The 27,147-nt window shown below is 36.2% G+C and overlaps 2 protein-coding genes across 7 annotated transcripts in view; one reads left to right on the top strand and one right to left on the bottom strand.

Annotated features, from left to right (window-relative positions):
* LOC121241094 (rho GTPase-activating protein 7-like) overlaps positions 1-11,731 on the bottom strand; it is a 59,930-nt gene extending 48,199 nt beyond the window's left edge. Inside the window, exons 1-4 of one of the 6 annotated variants that reach the window (XM_041138704.1) lie at positions 11,556-11,731; positions 11,252-11,457; positions 2,228-2,264; positions 650-726 (exon numbers count right to left, since the gene is read on the bottom strand). In XM_041138704.1, the coding sequence (XP_040994638.1) occupies positions 650-726; positions 2,228-2,264; positions 11,252-11,359 (222 nt within the window). In that variant the 5' untranslated portion in view covers positions 11,360-11,457; positions 11,556-11,731. Of the gene's footprint in view, positions 1-649; positions 727-2,227; positions 2,316-11,251 lie in introns of all 6 variants that reach the window. The other 5 variants (XM_041138703.1, XM_041138705.1, XM_041138706.1 and 2 more) reach the window with 5 other exon arrangements.
* Positions 11,732-21,949: 10,218 nt separating this feature from the next.
* Positions 21,950-26,281, top strand: LOC121241095 (pentatricopeptide repeat-containing protein At4g28010). Its single transcript, XM_041138710.1, has 2 exons — positions 21,950-24,729; positions 26,136-26,281. Exon 1 carries the CDS (start codon positions 22,210-22,212, stop codon positions 24,391-24,393), a length of 2,184 nt encoding a protein of 727 aa, XP_040994644.1. The 5' UTR covers positions 21,950-22,209; the 3' UTR covers positions 24,394-24,729; positions 26,136-26,281.
* Positions 26,282-27,147: the final 866 nt, after the last annotated feature.

The following is a 27,147-nucleotide window of genomic DNA, read 5'->3' as shown; positions in this document are numbered from 1 at the left end:
TAACATTGACGATGAAGAAAATGTTACAGGAAGCAACGAGAAGAAAAAAGTGTGCATGTGTACGGAGAGAAAATTTCTAGGAGAGAGAAAAAGTTCTTCTTTTCTGAGTCTAAGATTTCTGACTTCTGTGTATACTTCCTATGTACTTGGGCTATACCTATTCCTATCAATAAAGTTTTACCTTTACTTATCAAAAAAAAATCCTCTATGGAAAAGTGAAGATTCCTAAGCAGGATTTAAGTCCAGGTAGCCTCTCAAGCACATCTTCTTCTGTCTAGTTGACAGCATTATATAAGGTTGTTTTTGGTTTCTTTTTTTGTTTTGAAGTATAGGATTTATGATGCTTATTAAAAAAGGCGGGCATGCACTCAACCAAATGGCTTTGGGCACAAGCTGCATTTGAAACTCAATGTGTTCCCAGTATTCTGCAATTCAGCAAGTGTGGCATTTTGCTACATAGCATTCTCCAATAGTTTTTTCTTATAAGCAAGCATTCTATAATGCATCCCCAGTAATAAAAAAGAACACGCAATCCACCAAACACCAACATCGTAGAACAGTGAAAAACAAATAAAACTTAAATGGGCAAAGTAAATAACCATACTAACATCCTCCAAAACAAAAGAAAGAAGAAATTATTTGTACTAACAGGATCATTTTTGAAGAAAACTAAAGAGATACGTGTGAGTATAAACCACCGCTTCTTCCAAGACTTCCAGCCTATTCCTGCAGAAGTCCAACAGAAAGTAACATAAGCAATATTTAAAGAATTCCTCCATGGGACATATGTGATTTTTTAAGGATAATTCATAGTCCAAAAGAAACCCAACACTAGTTGAAGGATTAAACACTGTTGGTAAACCAATTACCCCAAAATGATTGTGCTATTAGTAAATTGGCCAATGAATTTCCCTAACCCGAGGCAATGACAAGTGCAAAGCTAATTCATAAAAACAGACAACAGCATAAAAACTGACAGAAGAGAAATTCTTCAGAAGGGATTCAACCCCAGACCACTGGCCTATGCAGGTTGTTACAACAATTCTTTTGGCAGATTTCAGTAAGTAGATAAAAATAAAAATAAAAAAGAGAGTTGCATACAAATGTGAGCCCAAAAGAGACCTGTACACTTCTCACCCGAATCCATTTTACAAAATATGAGATACATTTTCCTTCACAAATTCAGGAAAGTGTCTCTTTCGGTCTGGAGGGTTTCATTTTTTCAATCAGTAATAGAATTTTCGTTAAGAAGTGCCGAAAGGCAATCCAAGTTCACTTGAATCAGTTTTTTCTCAATCAATAATGCATCAACTGAAAAAAAAAAAATCACTCAATTTTAAATCTTTATTTTCTTTCCTTGTTGTTTTGAACAATTTCTCATCATTCTAGTCATTATTTCATTAATTCTTTAATAATGACTTTATTTCTCATAAAAGACATAAACTATACAAAAGCTCCTAAAATATCCTTGTTTCACATTTATGCATGCCATCTGCTAAACATCTAAGCAGCAATCATCAGCAAGTTAAAATTTAAGTATGACATCTATCTAATATTTGTGTTGACAATTGCCCAATAAATTTTTTTTTTTTTTTATAAGTAAACGATTGTATTAATAATAATAGGCTTAGCCCAAGTACACAAGAAGGTATACACGAGTTAGCACCTATCTAGGAAGAAGAAAAAGAAACAAGAAAGTCATGAATGCCAAGGCCATTAAAATCTACAGCAATGCCCATAAAAATAATGTTCTAACAAAATGTGATCTAAGTTCCTCTATAGAATGCTCTAAGTTCCTCTATAGAGCATTCTTTGTCTTCAGACGTCCAGTCATTTTGCTCCTTCCATATACACCACAAGATGCAAATAGGCACCATTTCCGCAAATAGGCACAATTTCCCAATAAATGACTAAATTTTTCACAACATTGAACAAATGTAAGCTTTTGATAAGGACATTATAAGTTTTTGCACTAAATGATGTAAGTAAAAACTAGCGGAAGCTCTAAGAAATGGTTTAGTCTGGATTTTGTTCCGAAATTCTGATGGATAAATTATTTCTTTATAAACAATTCCATCCCCGGGCAATTGGAGTTCATTACAATGACGTAGCCACACAAAAGCGATGCAACAAAACATATATATGATAATTATATAACCAAATAAAACTGTTGGACCTGAGCAACAAAAATAAAGAAAGAAAAGGCAAAACAAACTTTGTGACCAACCTTTTGAAGATATGAAAAGCGGACCACTCTTGAAAACCTGTCCAATCATCTCGTGTTAGAAACTGGCGCAATCACCACCTGCCTAGTGCTGAATAAAACTAAGTTTAACATTAAGAAATGATGAAAAAGCATATGCATGATTAGAGAGCGTTAGATTTTCAGCACTGATGATTTTTTTTTATAAGTAATACAAAATTCTATTGAAACTAAACTGGTCAATAGGCAGCCCAAGTACACATGAAGTATACAACCGAGAACACCTTATTACAAGTTAGGAGCAAGAAAGTGATACAAGAAAGTCATGTAAACTGGCTCCATTAAAAACACTGGTGAATAATTTCAGGAGGAGAATTATAGTGAAACAATTGACATTTTATATGCAAGAAGAGCGGGGAAATAATAGATTATCTTATATTACACTGTGATGTAGCTAGGGCAGTTGGGGCTTCAGCCTTCTATCTTTTTGGTGTGGACTGGATCATGCCTCAAAGGGTGGTAGAGTTATTGGGTTGCTTAGATGTTAGGATGTTGGTCATTGTGGTGTGGAACTGTAGAGGATGGTCCATTTGCGAGTAATATGGTGTGTGGAAGAAGCACAATGTGTGGAATTTTAAACATTCTGGGAAGATGCCAAAATTTCTTGGATCCACTGTGCTAAAAACACTTTATGTGTTAAGGTTCCTCATGATTGTTCTAGCTTTACTTCTTAGTTAGATTTTGTCTTTTTGTTTCCCTTCGCTTTTTAAATTAGGCACCCCTCCTGTATAAATCACAAATACATTGGGTAGTGCCCCTTTGTGCTTTTAATAAAATTAACTTACGTATTAAAGAAAAAAAGAGTAACACCCCGTATTTTAGTGTATTTTTACTGAAGGATTATTTTTTATTGTTCAAAAATTTATCCTCTTATTTTAAAATTGGTTGGATTTTTAGTAAGTTTATTTCTATGATTTTAATTTGGTGAAAATTATTTTTATGTGCTTTCCAAATATTTATTTATTGTTATGCATTTAAATTGCTTTTAATATTTAAATTAATTACTGTGGGATTTAATTATTTCAATTTGACTTTCCCATTGCGTTTGAATATTTTATTGAACTTATGGTTTTAAAATCATCTCCGTTGGATCATTTTTGTGACCAAAGTTATGAGGATTGGACCTCATTTCTTTTCCCTCCATTTTTCTTTCCTCTCCTTTTCTTTTCTTTCTTTTCTTTTTTCTTCCTTATTTTTCCTTCCCTCCAGCGCACGACCCAGCCCTCTCCCTCTCTCTTCCGTCCGTCGCCTTCAACGCCAGAGCCGCCGTGAGCCAGCGGTGGCCTTCACCGCCCACCCCATTGTGTTCCCCTGCCGCCGGCGACCTCACCCCACCAACCTCACCTCCATTCGCGCCGCCGTTAACCACCAGTAGCCCTTCAAGCCGCGGAGTCACTTTCGTTCCAGCGCCGCCGTCGCACCACCATTGGCCACCATCTTCACACCACTTCATCCTCGACCTCTTAGCAACCCATTGGACCCAATCCCAGCTCCGATCCGCCACCGGTGAAGCTCCACCATCTACATTTCCAATTTGGGTATTTTGGTCTTCTACCGCCCATTCCGCCGCCACCCACGGCAAACCACCACCACCATTGGCTTCACCGACCTCCCTAGGCCCTACCCTATCAATCTTGGGTCTTCGTTTGCCTCCGTTTGAAAGTTGGTATTTGTGACCCATGGCCACAGTGTATTTTACACTGTGGTGTTGCTCAAACGTCGCCTTTTTCAACTTCGTAATCCTTCAGAAATTGTTATATTGCACTGTAAGTATTTCTCCAACGAACTTTCGTAATTGAAATGTATTTTTGCACTAACATATTACACTGTATTTGTTTGACATGCCGGACTGAGTCCGAGGAGTTCGGGGGTCGGATGGAATTGTGATTGGAGTTGTTTGGTTGCTTGATTGAATTGGTTATTAGTTGTTGATTGTTATGGATCAGTGTTGGTGCACGTACATATCAATATTTCATGCATGATCATGTTTGTAAAGAAAACTGGGTTTTCGTATATTGCATTCATGTGCATGTGTGATTTGGAAAAGTTATGATTTCATGTGTGAGAAATTGGATTTGTTTGGATTGACTGATTTGAGAAAAAATGGAAAGGAACTATAGGGATGGTGGTAAGCAGGGACGGTGGTAGAGTCCCGCCTGTGATTCCCGCCTACAGTGCACGCGGTAGGGATGGTGGTAAGCAGGGATGGTGGTTGTGTCCCGCCTGTGATTCCCGCTTACGGTGCACACGGTAGGGATGGTGGTAAGCAGGGATGGTGGTAGAGTCCCTCCTGTGAGTCCCGCCTACAGTGTCCGATAAATGGTTGGGTTCTGTGTAAACCATTTTCTGGAAAAGTATTTTACGGATATTTTGGGCCAAAATTGGATTTTGGCGTGTGTTGAAATTAATCGTTTTCGGGAGAAATGATGTTTTGAGAGAAATGTATATTCTTTTTATGCATGCATGTTGGTCGCATTTAATGCATTTATATTACGTGGTTATTTGGGTTATACTTACCTGCGGTACCGTTTTATGGTATCGCAGATTTTGATGCAAATGAGGATGATGAGTCTTAGGCTTTGGCTCCGTTGGGAAAGCGATCTGGGATTGCTCTCGTGCATCGATATTTATTATCCTAGTCTTTTATGTATTTACCTTTTGTATTATATTTGGGATGACTGTATAACTTTTAAAGATAAATTATTTTGGACACCTGTATTTAAATTTCTGGTACTTAGTTGACTTATTTATATTATCCGCTGCGACTTTTATTGTGCACATTTGCATGTTGCACACACACTCGAGCACATTTCGTTGGGATGCGTGACCGTGTTGTCACCATCCTGACGTCACGATTCCTTGTTTTTGTACGTGGGAGTCGAGGCGTCACAAAAAGTATTTCATAGTCAAAGAAAATAGAACAACCATTGCCAAACCTATCAAAAAAATCCATAAGATATAATCTTAAGTATAAGGATCTACGAAAGCTACCAAATTCAACAACATAAAATTAAAAGGCAAATATATTGGTGTTTTTCAACTACTTTCTACTGCCTACACCAAACAATTTGGGGCTGGAAGGACAAGAATGAAACCAACATTCTAATCCAGTGGGGCCACACATTTTGGAGCTAGAATAAGCAATCAGGCTGAAGGATTTTTGTAGCACTTGAAGTAAATTTCAAAAATAAAAAACAAAATAAGGGAATAATGACAAAAATTAAAATAAATTTTAAAGAAAGAAGAAATTTTCAAAGCTCATATAAGTATTTAATTAACAATTGTATAAAATTCCAGTAGATGTAAAAATAAATAAATGAATAAATAATAAATAATATAAAAAGTGGTGTACAAGGTTTTATTTTTTATAGGTGGTGTACAAGGTTTTATAGAAGATGAATTCCTATAAAATAAAATTTGGTATGTGGTCAGGGCCTCCCTGCCCCCCGTGCATTCGTCCCTATGTATGGGTTTTGTTAATGATAGCGTGCATTCATCTATGTTTCTTATTTTTTTGTATCTTACATTTTGGGTATTTTTGGTTCTAGTTATTTCTCTTGTGATGGACTCGAATCGGAAGCTGTTAATCGACTCAAAGATTTTTTATTTTCAACGCATAAATGGTTAGTGGTGGTGGATTACAGAGAGAAGTCGAAAGGTCACCAAGTTCATCACTGCTGATGTATCTATTGTGGACTGGTTGGCAAAAGTGGTGAGTGTTTGCGGTCCGCCGACTGGTTCTTCAGAGTTTTACAAGATTCAGAGACAAGGGCATCAGGCTTTGTTGGCCTAGCAATGCCATAATAAGTATGGCCCTTTTTTTATGTTGTCTGAGTACGGGAAAAGGTGAGCCGTGGTTTCAACAGTCCCGAAAGGATCAAAGGGTGAGGGATGGAGGCGGTTTGCTTAGGGACGTTGCTACCTCTTCCTCTGTTTCGGGTTTGGATAACAGAGCAAATTAGAGGGCTTTTCCTCTTGGCTACACTTTTCAGGAAAGAAGGGCTCTTTTATGGAGAGTCTCGAAGAATCTGCCACTGAATTTGGTGGCTCATGGTAGTTCAAAGGGTCGTCGGGAAGTTCATGGCTTGACCGGCGGGGAGGTTGTGAGCTAGACTTGCAATCCTTTCATCTCCCCAAGGACGACGGTTGGTTTTTCAAGGGAGGCTTGACAGGGGATAAAGATAGGTTTTCGTTATTGGCCATGCAGAGAGGTTTATTGGACATGAAGGAGAAGGTTGATCCATGATACAATGGGTGGAATTGGGCCTGGCCTCATCCATGGGCTCAGGGGGTTTAGAGGCTAGCTTATTGCCTCATCCATGGGCTTGGTCGTCGACTGGGGTGGCACAGACTCCATCGCCGGTGTCCGGCAAATGTCGCCAAAAAGTGAAGGGGAGTTTTTGTTGCAGGATGACATATGGATGGCAGTGGTTGGGAAGGAAGGCAACTCGGTTTTGTCTATAGTCCCGTTTGTCAAGGGTTTCAATTCTGTGGGGTCATTTCCAATGGTTGATCCGTCCTTGTTTCCTGTTGAAGTCCCTCAGTAACTGGGGATGGATAAAGGGGCTTTCCCACAGGAGTTGTTAAACTCTAGAGTTGTGCATAAGGCCGTCCTCCCTTGGGCTCTCGAATGCTTCGAATTTGCAAATGGTCCTACATGATGGGGACTGTTCTAATGGGAATGAGGTTGACCTTTATGCACACTTCCTCCTAGTCCAACTTCATCCAATGTTGTTTCGGGTTGGGTTCTAAAAAAGGTTGATGAGATTCAAGCCCGTGTTGGGATCTCTTGTGATGGTTTTGAAGAGAAATTCAAGGCTCTTCTAATTGCTATCAAGTATGGACGTTCCTTAGCCTTGAAATCAGCTTCAAAGAAAGAAATGAAATTAAGAAGATTAAAGTGCTCCATTAAATATGACAATAAGGAGGGGAGTGGAGGAGGAGACAAATTGAAAGGGAGGGGGTCTCGTTTTTCTTATAAAGCCCAAGCTCCTCTCCTGGAACATTAGGGGGCTTAATGATCCAAACAAGCATCTTCGTATCAAGTCATTATTGCGTAGTTGGAAGGTTGATATAGTGTGTTTACAAGAAACGAAGTTACGTGTCCTTTTGATGTGGGACACGAGTGGTGGAGTCCGTGAAGGGGTGTATTGGGAATTTTTTAGTAGCTTGTTCTTTTAAAAAATGTTGAGAATGGGTGGGTGTGAGCCTATGTGGGCAGTTATGGGCCAAATTCGGATAGGGAAAAGAGACTTTTGTGAGAGGCATTGACAGGATTGTATTATCTTTGGGATGTGATGTGGTATATGAGCGAGGATTTCAACATTACTCGCTCCCGAAGTGAGATATCGGGAGAAGTTAGTATTCTTTCGGCAATGGAGGATTTTTCAGAGTTTATTTTTTAGACAAGGGGACCCTTTGTCCCCTTTTCTTTTTGTGTGGAAGCATTGGGTTGGATGGTAGAGCCTGCCGTTAAGGGGGGGGGGGGGGGGGGGGGGTGGTGCGCAACATTATTAGTTTGACGAGTTTTTTAGGTTGTAAAGTTGCTTCTTTGCCGATGAAATATTAGGTCTTCCTTTGGGGGCACCTTTTAAAGCTAATGCTTTTTGGGAAGGGGTTGTTAAGAAAATTGAGAAAATGTTGGTTGGTTGGTAAAGGTAGTATTGATTAAAAGGGGGCAGAATTACTTTAATCAAGAGTACCCTTTCCAATCGTCTTACTTATTTTCTATATTTATTTCCATTGCCTGCAGGGGTGGCCAACCGGATTGAGAAGTTATTTCGTGCTTTCCTAAGAAGTTTCATCTGGTTAGTTGGAATAAAATTTGTTCTCTTATTTTTAATGGAGATTTGGGGGTTCGTAAGTTGAGGATCTTTAATAAAGTTTTGCTAGGGAAATGGTTATGAAGATATCAAGTGGAAGGGGACTCGCTTTGGAGGGAGGTTATTGGTCGTAAATATGGAAGTGTTTGGGGGGATGGTGTTCTAATGAGGTAAAGGGGCATATGGTGTGGGTCTATGGAAGTTCATTAAAAAGGGATGGGAGAGTTTTGTAAGCCATGTTAATTATGCAGTTGGAGAGGGATCTAGGATCCCTTTTTGGTTTAATATTTGGTATGGTGATCAAGCCCACAAAAGGGTGTTTCTTGTCATCTTTCATCTGGTTTTTTATAGCTATGCTTCTATTTCAGATATGTTAGTTCATTCTAATGGCTCTTTTCAATGGGATGTTTGTTTTACTAGAGCTGTACAGGATTGGGAAATTGATGAAGTTTTAGCTTTTTTCAGTTTTTTATTCTTTGAGGCTTGGTGGTAATGATGGGGATAGGATGTTGTGGAGGTCCAAGGGAAGCAAAAAGTTCAAAGTTCGATCGTGTTATAAGTTGTTGACATTTCAGAATAGTCCCCCTTTTCCTTGGAAGTGTATTTGGAGGTCTCATGTGTCTTCCAAAGTTGCTTTTTTCATATTGACTGCCTCTCTTGAGAAAATTTTGACAATGGCCAATTTGAGGAAGCATGGTCTTATTGTTTTGGCTAGTGTTTCATGTGTAAGAAGCATGGAGAATCGGTGGATCATTTACTTTTGCATTGTGAGGTCGCAAGGTCATTGTGGTACGGAATTTTTTGTAGAACCGGCTTGACTTGGGTGATGCCTTTTTTTTTAAGTAAGAAAAACATATTTAATGAAACTAGGCGAAGCCCATGTACACAGGAAGTATACAAAAGAAGCACTTAATTACATTCTAGAAACTTGAAAAGAAAACAAAAACTCATGAGCATTTCCTCCCTTAAGGACAATAGCCGAGAACCACTGCAGCAAAGAAGACAAACAATTTCCAGATATCCTCAACAGTTCGCTCCATGTCGTTGAAGCACTGCTCATTCCTTTCTATCCATAAACACCACATAATACACAAGGAAATCATCCTCCACACCACTGCCAACTGAGAGCTTATGTGCCGCCTATTCCAACAAGTGAGTAGATCCACCACTCTCATTGGCATAACCCAACTCGACCCAGCTCCACTAAGAACCCCAACCCATAATTCCCTAGCCACCTCACAATGTAAGAGTAAATGATCGATCGATTCACCATTTTTCTTACACATGAAGCACCACTCCGTAACAACCATGCCACGTTTCCTCAAACTGTCAATCGTCAAAATCTTCCCAAGAGCAGTTGTCCAAGTGAAAAAAACAACTTTAGACAGCATGAACGCCCTCCAAATACTCTTCCACGCAAAAGATAATTGTTGCTGACCAAACAAAACCTTATAATAAGATTTAACAGAAAATTTTTTGCTCCCCATGTGTTTCCACAACATTCGGTCCCTCTCATTTCCTCCTATATTCAGAGAATACAAGAAACTGAAAAATCTGCAATCTCATTAAGTTCCCAACCCTGTACATTTCTGATGAAAGTAACATTCCAATGCACAGTCCCATTAGCACGACTCAACATCTCTGAAACAGCAACCTGCTGATTTCCAGCCAAGCTGAAAACAACCGGGAAAATAGAATGAAGGGCTCTCTCACCACACCATTCATCGAACCATAAACGAATTCCTGCACCCTCTCCAACCTCAAACTTAGTATGTTTTACAAAACTTAGCACGACTTGGGTAATGCCTTTGAGAGTGGTAAATCTTCTTGTGTGTTGGAACGGGCTTCATGGTTGCTCTCAAGTGGATGCGGTTTGAAAGATGGTTCCTTTGTGTCTTATGTGGTGTATCTGGAAGGAAAGCAATGAGCAGTGTTTCAATGATAAGGAGCGCACTTTGGAGGAACTTCAAACTTTTTTGTGCACACATTATTGCTCTGGTTTTCTGCTTTAGTGATTAACGGAGCTTCTATTCATATTTTTTGTTGTAGTTTTTTTCTTCTTAGAATGTATTTAGGTGTTTCTTTTGTATACTTTTTGTGTATATGGGCATCGCCTATTTCATTCGTATTAATAAAACTGTCTTTCTTACTTATAAAAAAAATATATGTATGTTGTTGTGGGAAGAATACAAGATGTAATCAAGCCCTACAGATTCTGCCAATATTGAGAGGAAAAAAATATAAAAATTGGGATCCTAATAGGTTGATTAGCATGTGGGTAAAAAATTCTCAATATCAAAGCTTCTCCTAATGGGATATCTTAATGAGTAATGGTAAATACACTCATAGAATAAGCAAGCCCCGTGCACTCTTTTTGAAAAAAAAATAGGATCCACCATTAATAAAATAATGTTTTCATATGGGTGTCAAATTTAACCAATTTTTTCAAAAGGGAGTGCGCAAACTTGCATACTTTATGACTGCAAATATCTTTTCTCTATCTTAATTTGCATGCATGTGAATCAATTTATTTAACTCAATTCTTAGCTTATAATATATGACTTTCTCAATGACCAAGTACTTTTAAAATTCAACTTGACTATCTCTATAAATAAGAAACAAAAGATTCTCCTAAAAACTCTCCATGTCAATCTAGTTATAAGAACCTATAGCAATGCTTGTACACAAAAATATCAAGTAAACAATCATGTAAGAAAATCAAACAAAGTGAGGTCTAGTTTAAATAGTGAGTTGAGATGACATAAGAGATGAAAGTTGAATAAAATATTATTATAATATTATTTTTGTTTTGGGATTTGAAAAAATTTGATTGTTTATTGTATTTTGTTTGAAAGTTTAGAAAAATTGAATTGATTAGATGAGATGAGTTGAAATGGTTACCTATCCAAACCTAAAAGTAATTGAATTCTGTTCGGCTGCCCACAATATATGACCAAAATGAAATTCATCTAATACTAATCAGAAGATTCGGACCTTTTTTCCTTTCTTAGCACAACATTCGTACTCGGATTACTTTATTTTCTTCTTTTCTCACAGTCACAGAAGAACGTCGATTTAAGTAAATGCACTATGAGGAAAGTGGACCGACTACTATAAATTTCTGATTACCATAAACTTCAGACCGGTACACCAAGGGGATCCGTACCTTGTTTGAAGCCGTAGAAGGAGCCGACATTTGCACCAATTCGTTCCGCACATACGACATCGAAATGGTGCTCAACCCAATCAAAATCACGGCCAAAATCGTCACCATTTCCACAAAAAGAACCGTCGAGAGCCCCCCATTGCGTCAAGCACGAATGTAACACCCAGATCGGGGCGTCGAGTGGTGCGGAAACTAACCGGCGGGATCTGACAAGGAAAGTGAGTTAAAAGAGCTTCCAAGACTGGAACTTTGATCGGAGAAGTGTAAAGTAAATGCACTAACCGAATCACACACACACTCTTACAGTAAAAGTAACAATCTTCCGGGCAATTTTTTCTATAATTTTTCTCTCATTTATCTTGCGATAACTTAGCGAGTGGGGTTATTAGGTGGAGGAGGGAAAGAGCAGTTGTAGCCGATTAATACTAGCTTTATATATCGTTCTCTCCGCTGCTACTTTTCGCCTACTTTTTCTCCCGAACGCTGAATGCATACAGTGGTTGACAGGGAAAGACTGCCACAGAAGAGATCGGGTTGTCTGTAGTCAAGCTACAGTCCAAACCAAAACCCAATTAACAGATAAGAAAATATTATGTTCAATTCAATTCAATAGAAAATAGGTTTATACTTTATAGGATTGATTTAAAAGAGAAATTTTAAATCTAAATGTACTCTATACACTAATTTAATAGTATAAGAACTCTTATATTATTAAAATAACTCTATTATAAAGTTTTTACACTACATATCATCTATATAATATAATTTAATTTTTTAATATTTAAATTTTATAAATAAAATTATGTCATATAAATAGTGTGTAGTGTAAAAATTTTAGAAAAACATTTCTCATATTATTAATAATACACATTTTATATTGCTGGTGTGATAATAAAAATAATTTATAAATTTAAATTTTATGAATTAAATTATACCAGACAATGTTATATTCTCAAATGAATAAAAAAACTTTTTAATATTTTCACTTCATATATTATTTAGATAGTTTGTGTATGAGTATTTACGTTGTTTGCTTTATAAAAATCAGAACAAAAGAACTAAAATTGTAGAAGTTGTGGGATAATACTAAGGTAAAGTTTGGATAGTGAATTAAGATGAGATGAGTTGAGATGAAAGTTTAAAATTGAATAAAATATTGATAGAATATTATTTTTTAATATTATTATTATTTTAGAATTTCAAAACGTTAAATTATTTATTATAATTTGTATAAAAATTTAAAAAAGTTATAATGATTAGATAAAATTTGATATCAACTCTGAATACAAACAGACCTAAATTAAGTTGTATTATTATATTATTATAAGAGTCATGCAAGGTTGCCACCCAACAATGACCGTTGGGAGTTTCTCCCAGCACAAATTTGTATTTGTATTTTTTTCTTATTTTTATTTTTCATATTTTTAAATATTTTAAAAAAATACATCAACATACTAAAAGTCAATTTCTTAATTATTAAGTAAAAAAATTAAAAAGAATAGATATATAAATGGATAAAATAAATAAATAAATTCAGGCAACATACTAACATTTCCCTTATTATAATAATTGTTCAGCAGCTGTTGTTGGTATCGTCGTTTTATTTGAATAATGATTCGTAGTCGTATGTAGTGGAGCCCAAACTGTGACAGCAAGATAGACGTCTGTCTATATCGCACCACTACTCTAAATTTATAACAATTCTACTAAGAGCAGTCGACACTTGCAAATGGCACACAGTCGGCACTTAGAATAATAATTTTTAATTGCCATGTCAATTAAAATAAAAAACAATGAAGAAGAAGAAATGCGGGAAAGATGAAAGAAGATACCCAAACCCAAACTAATCGTCGAAGAAAAAATAAAAGACTGACCAGGCAAAAAGAGGAGCAAGGGAGAATTAGCCAACGGAGAGCCGCACTCCAGGCGTGAACCACCGAGGCCGTCCGATCTGATTATCAATTCCTTCGATTGCTCAAAGTACTCTTTCAAGCTCCTACGTTCCACCCTCGAATTCTCAGACGTCGTTGCTGCAAAAGCTACCACCTCAAGTTCATCTTTACCCATATCCAACCTTCTCCTGTCTGAGAAATCACTCCCCGTCGAAGTAGATGGCGTTTGTTCGTGGAAACAGCGAGTCTCCAAGAAGAAGTCGAAGATGCTGCCAACATCTATAGTGGTAAAAACCCTGTACTGGACAACACCAACTCTCAGTGGCACACCTGCAACAATTTTGGCTGCCAACCTCAAGAAGTATAAACTTGGGTTTTTAGAATCTGTCAACATGGGAGTGAACTTGTACGCCAGAGATGCTACCAAAGAAGATTCTCCAAGGGACAAGAAACCCACTCCAGTAGATGCAGTAAAAGCTTCAGGGAGACAGTAGGAGAAGGCATAGTCGTATTTTGAAGACACTTGACCCAACAAGGAGAGATGGTCATGGGCTAAGCTCACTATACCATCGGTTCTTCCGAACAATCCTCAGTTGTCTTGTCCACAACCATAAACGAAAGGGACAGTGTCTGAGATGGAGCTAATGTAAGCAAGTCTTGACTCAAATAACCTATCGAATAGGAACTATCGACGTAGCTTGCCGTTTAGATACAAGTAATAAACGACGTTGTTTCCTTTTTCCACATTAGTGGCATTTGCGTCTCGCTTGCATCCAGCGTTTTTCAACTTATAAAGTAATTCTAGGTAGGCTGTCTCGAATACATAACTTTTGTGCAGATTTTTATAAAATAAATGAATCTCATTAATTAAAAATAATTTTTTTAATAATTTTTTATGTTAAAATTTACTTATTTATAAAAAAAAAAAATTTGCACGAATTATTTTTTAAAAATTTATACAAATCATTACTCAAATTTATATCTTTCTAACAAATTCAACACCAGAACGACAGGTTTGAAAAACTTAAAAAATAAAAATTTACTTTGAACATGTAACCTTGTTCTCTGTCTATTTTTGTAAAAAAATATATATATATATCTATATATATTAATAATTTTGAGGAAGTGTTAAATTGGAAAAATATTTTATAAAAATAAATTTATAAATTGATATGAGAAATGAGATATATTAGATTGAATAATCCTAGATACAGTCATGGATTTTGTAAGTAGCGCGCACTCTTTTTGAAAAAATGTAGGATCCACCATTAAAATATGAGTGATGCTAAATACAGTCATGAATTGTGCAAGTGTCGCACACTCCTTTTAGAAAAGAGAGGAATCCAATATTAAAAAATTAAATTTTTTTATGTGAGCCTATATTTACTTAACTTTTCAAGATGAGTGTGTAGCGCTTGCACAACTCATAACTGTAATATCATTTCTCTTTTGAAAAAGAGTATGGCACATTATTAAAAAATTAATTTTTTTCATGTGTATCTCATTTTTACTCAATTTTTTTCAAAATGAGTGCGCGGCACTTGCGCACTCTATGACTGTAAATATATTTTTAATAGTAGATCTCACTCTTTTTAAACATGAGTACATGACATTTGCACAACTCATGATTATATCTAACATTACTCATTCCATTATATTGAAGTCCACTATCACCACTAGAGTTAATTGTTTTTTACCAAAATTTTGATTTGATAGGCAATAGTTGCATAATGCAAAGTTGATAAACTGTGTGGTTGTTTGAAAAACACATCACATCTTATCTCATTTCAAATTTTCTCATAAATTTATTCACAAATATCACTAAAATTCAAACATTTCTCAATTTCAAATTTTCAATTTTCTTATCTAATCATTACCTAACCAACTTTTCCAAACATCCAAATAAAACACAAAAAATAATATTACATTTTCAAATTTTAAAACGAAAATTATATTAAAAAATTATATTTCAACAAGATTTTAACTTTATAATATTTTTATTCAATTTTTTTTCTCACATTTTTTAAACAAAAATGCTAAATGTAATCGCCACATACAATCGTTGCGCAATCGACTGCTACTTCAGTTAAATGAAATGACCGTGTTTCATTTAAGTAGCAAACAATATGAAGTTTGTTTTGGGGGGCGGGATATAATGTTTAATAAAACGGTGTGTTTTACCAAAATTCAAAACACATCGTTTTGATTATTCTTTTCCTTCTTTTTCTACCTTATTCTCCTTTGTGACAAAACTATTACTCCCTTTCATCGTTACCTCCCTTCGCCTTCGACAAGCCTTCTCCTTCTCAAAGCCCAACGATCTCTCTCTCTCTCTCTCTCTCTCTCTCTCATTACATCAAAATGGTCCTACTTATAAGTGTTTTTCCCTTTGGTTTTCAGGTAATTACAACATTGCGGTGAAAGAGATTTTGGGTGCTACCGAAGTGATCAAGTTTTTCCCTTCTGAATTTCCACTTTCCCGATAGCGATCCAACTAAAGATTTTGATTCCAGTAGGTATTTTTCACAATTTTTCTGCTTACATTATATAGTTGACTAAAGTGGGTTTTCCCAAAATACATACATTTACTCTATATTACAGCAACCATTTTGAATTTGGGAGCATTCACAACCAGCCAGCATCAATAAACGAAAGTTTATCTGGAAAGATCAACAAGAAACAACAAAAATGCGTTGGAAATGAGTTTGGGAAAAATCTAGGAAATGGGTTTGGCAAAAATCTAGGAAATGAGTTTGAGAGAAATGTGTTAATGATGAAATCTAAGAGATGGGGTTTTTTTTTTCTTGGTGGAGAAATGCTTCAACATACCAAGAATTTTGGTTGTGCTCTGGCTCGCTACTTGCCTAAAGAATAAGAAAATCTCAGTTTTTTGTTTTACTTCCCGCTTTATTCTTTCCTTTTTTTCTTTCTTTGCTTTTTCCTTTTCCATTTCCATTTTTGCTTTTTTGTTTTTTTTTTTTCTCTTCCACCTAGGCTAGCTGATTACCCCATATTTGTGTATGTCTGTTGTACCTAGCAGTATTGTTTTTCAAAACTCAATTAAACATCTTAACTCAAATCATTTCAATGATATTCACATATTTTTCATCTTATCTCATTCTCTAAGCATCCATTTAAGACTATTAGTCATGTGCCATGCAATGCAAAGGAAAATAATTATTAATTATACATATAATTTGATAGTGATGTTGTCTAAATTCAGTATTTAAAATATTAAAATAGAGAAAAGTAGATGAAACATAGAAAAAATATAAAGTGTTTCAAACTTACAAATTCTAATTTATATATATATATATTCAATTGATACCAGCCTTTGAGGTTTTTTTTTAAACCTAAATCGCCTGATTATAAGATGTGTAAATGTGATTTCATATCCTTAAATTATAAGATACCACATAGAGGATGTATAATTCTTTTTTTAAATATTTATCATACATGATTATTTAGATCAAAACTAAGTCTAAATATAAAAGGATTTATTCTTAACTATTTTTAATTCCACCTCTATTCACTACTCCGATCGGCCTGAGAGACGATTGGAATAATAACACTATCAATTGCTTCCGCCCGCCCCCGTGCGGCAGGACGGATCACCCCGTCCAGCAGATGCGGGGGGCGGGGCCACCCACCCGCATCTGGGCCAACCTTCAGGGGCAGGGGCAGGGGCGGGATGGGGGTGACCCCCGCCTCGTATATACCTCGTCTCGCCTCGCATGGATTTATATATATATATATATATATATATATATTTATATATATTTATATATACATATTTAAAAAAAAAAAACCCAGACATGAAACGACATCATTTCATGCCTGGGTTTATATCAAAACCCACCCCCCGGCCCCCCTCCCTATTCTCGAACCTTCTTCATTCTCACTTTTCCCTCGCTCTCAGTCTCTCTCTCTCTGAGTTCTCGCACCCAGTCCCTCTCTTTGCATCGCTGTCCCCATCACCGTTGTCGTCGCACGACTCGCACCTGTTCCCTCTCTCTTCATCTCCATTACCAAAGGTCCAAAAGTAAGAAACCCTAAATTCAAAATTTAATTTTTTTTGTGATTTATATATTTAATGGAGATTGGAAGAAGGATGAGGTTTATTGGAGATGGAGGATGAAATTTTGTGAATTATGTGTTGTGGAGCTTAGATTGTGCATGTGGTTTGAACTTGGAATGATTCCCGTCCGTTTGTTTTTGTTTTTGTTTTTTTTTTTGTTTTTGCATTATGTAATGTGTGTGAATCACTGAATCATGATATTATTTGTGTCTAATTAATTTGGATTGGAACCCTAAATTAATTTAGGGCTCCAATCCGAAACCCCTAAATTAATTTAGGGTTTCGAAATACCCTAAATTTACAATACTTCAGCCTTCAGATTAATAACCTTGATGCGTGATTATTTCAGGAATCCATGGTCGATTTCTTCATTCATAGTTGCAATTTTCATACTTATTTTCACATTTACACAGACTTTGTTTACCATTCTCTCTTATTAATCTGACCCTTATCCGAGTAATTATTTTCTGTACAAAGTGCTACATTCCAAAGGGAATGAATTTTGTATTGCTTTTTCTCCTAGTTGGTGCGATGCGATGATGTTCTATTTGTTAAATGATTTATGCTTTATCTGGTGAATTATTAATACTTTGAAGGATCATATCTTGAAAACCATCCTAATTAAGTCATTGTTACTGCGATCATATATAATAGGCCGTCCTCCAATTCAACTGAATTTCATGTTTCCTACCAAATTGAACAAAAAAAAAAATAGAATGCACTGGTGGCCGTGACGAATTCATTATCCACACCTAGAAACGGCATGTTTGCAATTTAATTTGCAGAACAAAGTTCAGAGTTTTATTGGGGATGATTTTAAATCCATTAAGAATGATATTGTTTCCAACATCAAATAGAGAACCGTTCTCTTTTAGCATTTTGCAGGCACCACAGGGTACAACACTTCAAAATTCCTAAGATGATCCCATATTCTATTTCCATATCACTTTATTTTTTCTTGTCCCTGCCAATACCCCACAAGAAAACTCATGAGATTCATCACCACTATTTAATCAATATGCTCTATCTATACTTGTAATAAAGTGTTGCGTAAATTAAATCATAAACACCCCTGTAAAAGACCCTATATATAAGACATGTATATATTAATCAACCTGGTGAAATGGAATAGAGATGAACGACAGGTACAAAACAATCTATGAGCATAAAAAATAATATAATATCCACGTTATTGAGGCAACTTTAACAGTGATACTTTAAGATGAAATATATATATATATGAATGTCAAGTGATACTTTTTTTTATTCTACTTTTTTTATGTTCATTATATAGTTGTTATGCTTATATTCTTTCAAGTCTAAGAAACTATATTGTTAATATACTTCATCGTGTCCAAAATTAAAGATCATCAGGATGTTAATTGTTTGGCATGTTGTTATGTTTTCTATAATTTCAGATTTCTTGTTTGCTTGAGTTCATGGATATGCCAGCAGATTCTAGTACGAGCTCTCCTTTCTAGGCTGAGGGCACCCCTACCCCTACACCTACACCTACACCTACCCCTCCTACTCATACCCCTACCCCTAGCACTACAGCACCTTACCTTGCCCTCAAGCCCAACAAGAAACCTGCTTCAATAGTTTGGAGTCATTTCACCAAACTAGAGGATGATGACCCAAGTAACGCCCAAGTTAAGTGTAACCATTGTGAAAAAATTTATGGATGTTACTATAGAAAACATGACACCTCACAATTAAAGGCGCACTTAGAAGAGCAATGCAAAAAAAGTCCAATATTAAGATCATTACAAGAGAAAAGCCAATCTAGGCTAGAAATTGGACTTTAAAAAATGACAGATGGGAGTAGTGGGGGTGTAACTTTGAAGGAGTATATTAAGTATGATCCCGATGAGTGTAGAAGACACCTAGCTCGTATGATCATCATGGACAAGCTACATTTTCAATTTGTTAATGGGAAAGGGTTCCAAGCGTATTCTCGCTACTTGGAATCAAGATTTAATATTTCTTATCGCCACACAGTGGCAAAGGATGTAAAAAAATATTTTTTCATTGAAAAGGAGAAGTTGAAGGGTCAATTGGCCGATCAATTTGTTTGTCTCACCGCTAATACTTGGACATTGGTCCAAAATTTTAATTATATGTTTTTTACTGTGCATTTTATTGATTGCCATTGGACATTGTAAAAGAAAATTATAAAATTTTGTAAAATCACCTATCATAAGGGTGAGACAATTGAGAAGGCCTTGGAGGCAGCAATAAAGGGTGAGGGTTCACCCGAGTTGTTACAGTAATAGTCGATAATGCCTTGTCTAACGATGTCACATTGGGACATTTGAAAACTATCTTGGATAGGCAAATAAGACACTCATGGGTGGTGAGTGTCCGCATGTGAGATGTGCGGCACATATTCTGAATCTGATTGTCACTGATGATTTGAAGGATCTTCATGACGCGATTGCTTGGGTTAGGACTGCTTTGAGATGGGTGAGATATTCTCCTTCGAGATTGGAGAAATTCAAGGTTGTTGCGAGATCTGCAAGCCTAACATCTAAGAGGGGTCTTTGTACTGATATGTCTACACGATGGAACTCAACATTTTTTATGTTGGAGGCGGGCCAAGAATATAAGCTAGCATTTGCATTATTGGGTGACGAAGACATCTAATATATTAAATATTTTGATGATTATGGGGGATTGGGGAAATCCGTAGATGATGATTGGGAAATTGTAGCTATTTTTGTAGAATTTTTAAGACTTTTTTACGATGTCACCACGAGGCTATCTGGAACTTTGGACCCTACATCCAATGTTGTATATTAGTAAATATGTAGGATAAAAGAAGAATTAGATGATATGGTCGCGAGTGGTCACATTAGGCTGCGGGAGATGACATTGATTATGAGGACAAAGTATGACAAATATTTGGGAGATTTAGCTAGAGCTAATATTTTGTTATATGTAGTTGTCATCTTTGACCCGAGGTATAAGTTGGATGGCATGATATTTGGATTGAGCCTTGCATACGGGCACGTATGGACGGAGCTTATTGCAGCAAGGGTTCGGGAAACCATTGGTAGATTATTTGATGAGTTTTCCACCCTGCGGGGTGGTAATATTGCGTCACCTACACTTACCCCCTCAGCTTCAGGCTCACAGTTTCCTGAAGTCGAGGTTGGAAAAAGACGTAGATTGGAGTGGGGTGAGAGGTATGAGCAGACCCCCTTCCTCCGGGATTCTGTAGAGGCTCAGTCAGAGATAGACAGATACTTAGCAGCAAAGATTTTACAATTTTCACGAGATTTCGATATGTTAAGTTGGTGGAAAGTAAATGCCGTAAAGTATCTCATCCTTAGAGAGATCGCCCACACACTTTTGGCCATCCATGTTAGTACCGTAACCTCAGAGTCGGCCTTTAGCACCAGAGGGCATATATTAGATTCATTTCGAAGTGCATTAGCTCCTGCCACTATGGAAGCTTTGATTTTTTAGCAGAATTGGATGAAGGGAGCTCAAATTCATGTTTCGAATGTTCTTGAGTATGAGGAGGCCGACGTCGAGGAGGAGGGTGATGATCAACCTGGATCTAGTATTTATTTTAATTTTATTTTCTAATTTATTATTTTAATTTATTTATTTTCATTTAATTGGTATTCATTAATTTGATTTCAAATTTAATACTTATAGTGATACATGAAACGGCGTCTACGACTACCTCCGATGTAGTATGACTTTGTATTGGACCCATCATTGCCATGGTTTACACAATTTCTCCATTAATTTTTTTTTTGCAATTAAAATTTTGTTTTATCTTTATAATTTTTTAATTCTAATTTGTTTTATTTTTAACTTATTAATATTTCAGGTTTTATAATTTATTAACTTTTATGATTTTGATTTTCAGTCTCACAGCAGTCGACACAACTCACCACTTAGTGAACTCACCGCCACGGCTGCACTCCAAAATTAAATTGATCAAATTAAAAAATTATGATTTTGTTAATTTACAATTAATTGTAATGTTGCTACAATAGTTAATTGTACAATTTGTAATATTTATTTTTTTAGAGGAGTTTGTAATAGTGTAATAGTTTATTAGTTCTCTTAATTTGTATAATTGTAAACTACTTATTTTAGCTTAGTGCCTTAATGATGATTATTACTTAATTAGTTAATAGTTGAAACTTAATATCTACTTAATAATTCAATCTATATATATATATATATTTTTTTTTTCAGTTTTTAAATTTATATATTTTTTAAGTTAAATTCTTGATCATTTAAGGCCCAGTAAACTGTACTGAGCCAAAGGCCCAGTAGGGGAATGCGGAGGTGCGGACGGATGGAGGTCCAACCTCGCACCCCGGCTAAAGGATGGGGTATCCCGCCCCCGCATATGCGGGGGCGGGGGAGGGGTGGCCCCGCCCATAGGGGGCAGGTATCACTCCTAATCAATCCAGCCCCAGTTTAAGAATGGTGGCGACAACCATAAACCATCAAAATTCCACCGATACCCAACAAAATTTGACTGAAACTCTCGACGGGAGGTCACCAATTTTTTTAATTTTTATAAATTTGTGTTATTTAAATTTTTGTTATGAATTTGTTATTTTTAATTTTGTTTTTTAAATATATATATTTTTTATAAATTTATATTTTTATTATATTCACTTATCATAAAATGTGAACACTATTTGAAAGCTTGTTAGAAGCGAAGTTTTTTTATCTTTCAAAAAGTGTGTGTATATATATTTCCGATGAAATTCCGAGGCGAGCCCTAGTTTGGAGTCCAGTCCACCACCACTACAGCTACTGCTAGCACCGCTGTTTCTTTTTCTTCTTCTACTTCTACGTCAACCTCAGGAGAGGTAAAGAAGCTTCTTTTTCCTTGCAAATTCCAAGGATAGTAACATTTTAGAATCCTATATAGTATTTTTATAGGTATATTTCCTTCACTCTTGCTTCTCTTCCCCGTTATACTGAAATCTCATTCTTCATTCAAAGTGATCATGAAAGCACTATTAAATCCGCGCCACAAGTTTTATACTTCCTCTACCACCTACGCTGTCACTGCCTACTTCCAGCTCTTCTCTTCCACGGTAACTCTCACTTCACACACTGACATAGATACCCGATTGAGGTCCCTTTGTGAAAAACCCAATTCTCAATTCTCCGAGGCTGTTTCCCTCTTTCATCATGCCGTGGATTCTTGCCTCTTGCCTTCTGGGTCAACCTGCAATTTTCTCGTTGATACGCTTGCAAGGTCGAAAAATTTTGAATTGGTCTTTTCTGTTTATAAGAAGATGACCCATGTTGGTGTTTCACCGAGTTTTCTATCATTGAGTGGTTTAATTGATTGTTTTGTGAGTAGGCATAAGCCCGAATTTGCACTTGGGGTTGTAGGGTTGATTGTGAAGGGTGGTTATAGGGTTAATGTGTATGTTATGAACCTTATATTAAGGGGTTTGTGTCTAAATGGTGAGGTTGGGAAGGCAATGGTCATGTTCCGAGAAATGGGAAGAAATTGTGTACTGCCGGATATTTTTAGTTACAATGTTCTTATAAATGGGCTTTGCAAGGCGAAGAAATTGGAAGAAGCAGTAAGTATGTTTTTTGAGATGGGGTCAGCAGATTGTCACCCGAATTTGGCGACATACACCATCTTGGTGGATGGTCTTTGTAAGGATGGTAGAGTTGATGAGGCAGTGGGTTTGTGGGAGGAGATGAAGGAGAAAGGTTTGGATACAGATGTTATTGTGTACAGTGCCCTTATAAGTGGCCTTTGTTACAATGGAAGTTTTGATAGAGGGAAAGAAGTTTTTGAGGAAATGCTGACGAAGGGAATTCTCCCGAGTGTAGTCACCTATAGTCCTTTGATACATAATCTGTGTAAGATGGGGCGATGGGAGGAAACCACCGCAATGCTAAATGATATGACAGAGCGTGGAATTCACCCTGATGTTGTTACTTATACAGGGTTAATTGATGGGCTTTGCAAAAATGGGAGGGCTACTAAAGCCATGGATATCTTGGATATCATGCAGAAGAAGGGTGTAGAGCCCAGTACTGCAACCTATAATGTTATTATTAATGGACTATGCAAGGAAGGCCCAGTCAGTGGGGCTTTCAAAATATTGGAAATGATGACTAAGGCAGGGAAAAAGCCTGATGCGGTTACTTACAATACAATGATGACAGGACTTTGCAATGATGGAAAGGTTGATGAGGCAATGGAACTCTTAAAGTTAATGTTAATTGGCGAGAGCTTTGTTGAACCAGATGTTAGGACATTTAATTTGTTAATTCAAGGATTCTACAAGGAAGGCCGCCTTGATGAAGCTGTGGCAATATATCATACAATGCTTGAACGGGGGATATCTGGTAACATGGTAACTTATAACATTTTGATTGGTGGGTATCTACAGGCAGGAATGGTAGGCAAAGCCATGGAAATCTGGAAAGATGTGCTAAACTTGGGGTTTTTTCCAAACTCATTTACCTATAGTATTATGATTAATGGATTCTGCAAAATGCATATGCTTAGTGTTGCTAAAGGACTTTTCAGTAAAATGAAAACTTGTGGACTTAGACCTATGCCGATTGCCTACAATACGTTGATGGCATCATTGTGTAAGGAGGGTAGTTTGGAGCAAGCTAAAGGGCTTTTTCAGGAAATGAGAAATGTAACTCATGGACCAGATGTGGTATCATTTAATACTATAATTGATGCAACTCTCAAAGCTGGAGATTTTCTATCTGCCAAGGAACTGTTAATGGACATGCATGAAATGGGTTTAGCTCCTGATCATTTGACCTTCGTCACGTTAATAAATAGATTTTCAAAACTTGGTCAACTGGATGAAGCTAAAAGTGTTTTAGAGAGAATGATAGCTAATGGTTTAACACCAGACACCTTTGTGTATGATTCTTTACTGAAGGGCTTTGCTTCAAAGGGTGAAACCAAAGAAATCATTGACCTGCTTTATCAAATGGCAGATAAGGGTGTAGTACTTGACTCAGAAATAATATCTACCATCTTGACATGCCTATGCAATCTCTCCGAAGATCTTGATGTTATGGATATTCTGCCAAAATTTTCCCAAGAAACATCAAAAGGAGCGAGCATTTCATGTGATGAATTTTTATCAAAACTGAATAAGTCTTACCCGGAACTTAAATTATGTGCTGCGTGATATTCTCCATCTCAAGAGGCTTGCTGATGCCATGCTAGATCTCCCACAGTGCTCACTTAAGTCAGTCTTCATGTAACCATCATAGGCACTGCCCTAGCAGTTAAACCCGCTCCCAAGTGGTTTGGTGAAAAAGAGGTCGTGGATCTGATTCTTATCAGCAGTGGTTAGGGGTCTCAGGTTTCATGCTCATTAATCCATGCGGACTGACTTGTTTACCAATATGCCTTCTGTGGAGTTGGGTTAGACTATGGCTTGATCCTGCATGGAGTAATTGCCTCCCCGCATGGAATTGTCTAGCCACTCATCTTCAGTGCGCCAGTCCTTGGTGACACCTAGGTAGGAATGCTATCTTCCCTCTGCCTTCTTGTTCAGGAAAAATATAATTGTTTGAATGATCTTTCATATTATCCCAATGCTTCTCTATGAAGGAATGCTTTTAGATCTTTAATTTATTAAAGTGGTGGTGTATGGTAGGTTGAAAATTTTTAATTCCTTTTTCTTTGGGGTTTATTTGATGGGGATTGTACTGTATACAGCAGAATTTAATTAACTCAGATTTTGTGTTTAGATCTTGTGTCTTTGTGCTTCCAGCATTGCCCTCGTTCTATCTTGTTGATATCAAATTCTGCTTGAGAACTAATTAGTAGTTTTAACTTTTTTTGGTTGCTTACCATATTGGTTACGCAAATAATCTTGAACTTAATGTAAAAGGGAGATTTTTATTCTACTTTGTTTTGAGTTTGATGTTAACATGGTATCTTGCCTATCCTTCTTGGAATGATTGGACGCTTTGCTTCCCTTGCAAACCCTTATGGCTTAATTGAGTGGATTCACCACACGTGAGGCATGCAAATGCTGCTTTACCAGCTACATTCTATATATTGTTGGTTTTAAGATGTAGGTTGATTAAAATGTTTTAACTTGAGTCCACATTTTATTGAATGGACACAGTTTTAAATAAATTAATATGAGATTGATTTCACAAGTTCTCTTAGGCTGCGTTTGGATGTTGAGATGAGTTGAGTTGTGAATAGTAATATTTTGTGGGTCTTATTGAGATGAGTTTACATTTTTAGGTTAAAATATATGAAGTAGGTTGAGATGGATTTAACTTTTTTATGGGAAATTGAAAAAGTAGTGAGTCTCATCAATGATTAGTTTGAGATGAGTTGAGTTTGGTTCAACATCCAAACATAGCCTTAATGGTCTGCATGAAAAATTCAAAGTGAAAGTGTAGTTGTGATGTTTCGAACTGATGCACCCGTTTGGAATGAGTGTAGGAAACCGCTGGCCTGCACAAGGTGTGGCGTCTCTTGGTAACTGATCTAAGTTCTACCTTGAAATGTTTTCACAGCCAGTTGAAACGTTGAATTTTCACAAGTTTAGCTTCATTGTTTATAAAAAACGATTCAGCCCCCAAATTTTTTATTGAAACTCTCTTAATAAATATTGAAAAACATTTTTTTTCTTTCATCTTTGTCTACTTTTTCTATCAAGCTGTGGCTATTATATATTGGTTTCAATGATCTTATTTTGAGTGCACTTATAAGAAGATTAACAGGAACCGACATTGTCAAAAAGCCTAGTGGATGTTGAAAATTGGAGGTGGCGATATTCTATTCTAAGTGTCCAACGTAATGTGCATCAACACTGATTTCTCTCTTTCTAATTGTAGTTGTTATTTTTTTGTTCTTTAGTTTACAAGGCACGCATATTTTTCTAATGTATACTTACTGTGGCAGGGTCTTGGAGCTCTTGGAAAGTTTCAGTTTAACATAGTGAGACCAATGGTTTTGGACAGACAAAAATATTTTGCTCTTCATACCGAGTATTGAGCCTCAGAAGGTTCCGGCTGAGGTTTAGCACTTCAGTTCATTGTATCAAAAGATAAAAAAAAGGCACTTCCATTCATCGAATACAGAGATTCCATTCATTTGTTTTTTTTAATTGCTTCAAAACCTATGCTGAATATTTGTTGATTCTGGGGTCTTAGATGCCTCTGTAGATAGGTTTTTTTTTTTTTTAACCAGTGAGATGCCTCCGTAGATAGGTATTGAAGAGAGGTTTATTGTGCTTGAAATTTTGGTTTTTAATGCGGGTAATTAAGATAGAGTGGTGCTACTTTGCCACCTGGACATGTCCACTTTGTGTGTTGCTTAGTGCAATTTGTACTTCTCTCTCTCTCTAAATATTTTTTAAACATTTTTAAAAAATAAAAAAATACCAATACACTAACAGCCAATTCATTAACTATTAAGGAAAAAAAATTTAAAAAATAAATAAATATATGAGCGGTCCAAATGAGGAGACAAAATGAGGAGGCATATTAACATTATTCATTAAAATATCCTTATTTGTGTGATTCAGGAAAACAGAAGGGAAACTTAGTAGCATTTCTAATTTTTGCATTTGCAGGCCCCAATTCTGCTTTATTCATCTTAATACTTTCTAATTGTACCGATTGCTTCTTATCAAAAGAAAAAAAAAATTAGAATAAATATAGATAGAAGTCACTATTATGAGCATCTATTTTGTACACATGATGTGGCATCAACTAGTGTTGGGAACAATCAACTAGAAGCAGTTATGCAGTGAGTGTAAAATATACACTGTTACAATAGCTTCTATCTAACATTACTCAAAAAATTATATTGATGGTTATGTTTGACTTACTAACTATGCATTTCTGATTGAAGACTTGTAGGGTTTTTTTTTTTTTTTTTTTTTTTTTTTTTTTTTTTTTTTATAATAATT

Source organism: Juglans microcarpa x Juglans regia, chromosome 7S, assembly GCF_004785595.1.
Source record: "Juglans microcarpa x Juglans regia isolate MS1-56 chromosome 7S, Jm3101_v1.0, whole genome shotgun sequence".
NCBI classification, from domain to species: domain Eukaryota; kingdom Viridiplantae; phylum Streptophyta; class Magnoliopsida; order Fagales; family Juglandaceae; genus Juglans; species Juglans microcarpa x Juglans regia.
The sequence above is the reverse complement of the archived record's forward strand: the minus strand, read 5'-3'. Positions and strand labels throughout refer to the sequence as shown.

Excerpts from the sequence above, each read along its gene's own strand:
- LOC121241095 (XM_041138710.1), top strand. The coding sequence starts at position 22,210 with ATGAAAGCACTATTAAATCCGCGCCACAAGTTTTATACTTCCTCTACC.